Source organism: Aplysia californica, unplaced genomic scaffold, assembly GCF_000002075.1.
Source record: "Aplysia californica isolate F4 #8 unplaced genomic scaffold, AplCal3.0 scaffold00152, whole genome shotgun sequence".
In the NCBI taxonomy this organism is placed as follows: Eukaryota; Metazoa; Mollusca; class Gastropoda; order Aplysiida; family Aplysiidae; genus Aplysia; species Aplysia californica.
The window spans coordinates 257549-260412 of NW_004797422.1; the positions used below are offsets into that span (position 1 = coordinate 257549).

The window sequence follows — 2864 nt, forward strand, 5'->3', positions numbered from 1 at the left end:
TACATGTATTGGTTTGTTACGATAATACAGTCTTGTGTCAAAGGAAGGGTTACGTATCTACACCTAAAATAGTTTTCAAAGGGGTAAAGCTATGTAAGTGACTGGTCTCAATATTAATATTAAGTGTTAAGAATTTTTGCGTTTCTCTCAAAATCATGAAATGTCCAATTACGTCGCTCTGCATTTGGACAGCAGTATTGCTTTTTTCAACACATGACAACCAATACATTTCATTTCGTCAGATTTTCATATGACCACCAAGTTATGTACTCTTAATATCAACGGTTATTTAAGCAGGTTGTACACCTTCATTGTTTCCAATTTCGTTGTAAACGAACTTCAAATGAGTATAATTAAGTTTGTAGAAAAGGAAGAGCCAACAATACGTTAACTTACTTTTTACTTTTTTTCTTCCACTGGTACCGGTGGGTGTTGTGGGAAGAAATAAAGGCATATCAGCAGCAAGTCCAGTGGATTGGAGAACGGTAAGTCATCGGCTCTGAGAGTGTCTTTTACAGTGTTGATCCAGTAACATCTACAGTTAACAACTCCAGCATCAAACTATCATACTTGGTTAACATGGTATGGCACTTTATACTGAACTTCAGTTCAAATGAACACAATCAAGTTTGTAAAAATGGCATAGTCAACAAAATCAGTACCAAATTGAAATACTTGGGTAACATGTAATGGAATTATTTACTGAAAACGAATCAGGATATATATATATATATATATATATATATATATATATATATATATATAGGAAATATTTTCAGCATGAAACGCCTCAAAACGCTACACCACAGACGCTGATTCAGGTGGATAATGAAGAAGCAACAACATATAAATAGAATGAACTTTTATCATAAGCATCAAATTGGTTGTTTTTCTTTTTAAAAACCCCCAAAAACCAGTAGACTACAGAAACAATAATTAATAAATTGAGGTATACATTTTCTCTCCGGACACTGGCTTCGTTACACTCCTGCTGATTCACAGCACAAAAATACATAAAACTCTAAAAATTGTCCATCAATTTTTTTCGAAGATGCTTTTACCAAAGAGTGAACTATCTTGTACTGATCTATCTTTGGCCAACATCTAAGCTTTAACAAGCAGTTTGCCAATTGCTGTCCCTTGAAATATCTCCATCATGGCATCGGGAAGTTTCAGGAAGTCCTCCCTGATCGTTTCTTTGTACTTCAATTTTCCCTGGAAAATATAAATAAGAAGACATGCATATAGGCCTACATGTAAGTTTTGAACAACAATTTTTACGACATTATACTGGTCAATGACAGTGACTAGCTGGAAAAAATCAAATGTATGTTAAGACTTACAGGCCTCTTTTAACATTATCAGGCCATTTTAGAGGTAGGACACCCAAATTTAACGTCTACCTCTGATAAGACTAAGCCAAAATGAGAAGAAGAGGAGAAGGGGAGTCATAAAACTCCTAAGACATTGCAAGTATAAAAACAAGTCATTGTACATTCAAACCAGGACCATCTCTACTGTAGTTCAGCGTGATATCAACAGAACAATAGGTGTTCCCATGGCAGAAACTAAATCTATGGAGTTTTCTCTCAGGAGCTCAGACACATGGTTCTTGTAGGCTCTGGAGGGTGGGGGATTGATTAATCAACCAATCAATCGATCGATCAATCAATCAATACTAATAGCCTACCTCTTTGATCCACTGTGCCATCTCCTGTCTGGCAGAATCAAATCTGTCCAGATTTGGGTACACCATGTGACCCGTCACCACCAGCTCCCGCAGCATGATGACGTTTAGAATGTCTTGGACTGGTGGGGAGAAAAAGAAAAGATTTAGAGTTCCCCTGTACATCAGAGTTATAAAATGATAACTTTATTGCATTTTCAGTGATCCTCATGGTAAAATTTGGTGTTCAATATCATACACACATAATATACACACACGCATGCACCTGCATGCATACATTTGAACCTGTCCAAGATGACTACCCACTGTTGAGGAGAAAGTGGTCATTATAGACAGGTGGTTCTCCTGGACAGTGCCATTGTATTTTGAAAAAAAAAAATAAGGGGTAAGGGGGAGATTAGGCAGTGGTCGTTCATGCACGTGATTGTCTGGAACAAGAAATGGTCGATAGAGCAGGTTTGACTGTACATTAATTCATTATTGTCACATAATACACACAATATCACACCAATACAGACAATCTTGACTCTTTAACTCCAAGGTCAAGTCTGTGCTCCTCTACGGCTGCGAAAGTTGGAAGACAACAAAGATAGTTCTGAATAAAGTCCAGACTTTCATCAACAGATGTATGAGGAGTATCCTGAGAAATAAGTGGCAGGATAGAATAAGAAATGAAGAGCTGTGGGAAAGGACAGGACAAAAGGATATAGAGGTAGAAATAGGACTAAGAAAGTGGCGATGGATGGGACACACCATCAGAAAGCCCAGATGAAGCATCACAAGACAGTCACCACAGTGGAACCAACAAGGAGCACGAGGCAGGAGTAGGCCACAGGAAACAAGGAGGAGATGCGTGGAAAGGGACATGAGAGAGATGAAGCTCATTTGGAACGAGTTTGGAAGGATGGCCCAGGACAGAGATAAATGGAAGGAGCTTGTATGTGGCCTACACCCTGCCAGTGGTGGAAGGCATTGACGATGACAGACAATCTTACAAACACATCGTTGCTGGTCAATACCCCAAAGCTTCCCTGCTCAACAGCTCGGGCTATCGAGTCTTGCTCAAGAACAAACCCCAGTGATCATCCACCAACATGCCATGTCACAGACAAAATTATGCTTCACATTTTTGCGATTCTCAGCTCACAAAGTACTTGGTCACTGAAGTCCCCCCCCC

General features: G+C 39.0%; 1 protein-coding gene across 3 annotated transcripts in view; it reads right to left on the bottom strand.

Annotated features, from left to right (window-relative positions):
* Positions 1-752: 752 nt before the first annotated feature.
* Positions 753-2864, bottom strand: part of LOC101859850 (prostaglandin reductase 1) — a 12877-nt gene continuing 10765 nt past the window's right edge. For all 3 annotated transcript variants that reach the window (XM_013081938.2, XM_005097318.3, XM_035969522.1), the window contains exons 9-10: positions 1691-1809; positions 753-1215 (exon numbers count right to left, since the gene is read on the bottom strand). In XM_013081938.2, coding sequence (XP_012937392.1) covers positions 1105-1215; positions 1691-1809 — 230 coding nt within the window. In that variant the 3' untranslated portion in view covers positions 753-1104. The remainder of the gene's footprint in view (positions 1216-1690; positions 1810-2864) is intronic.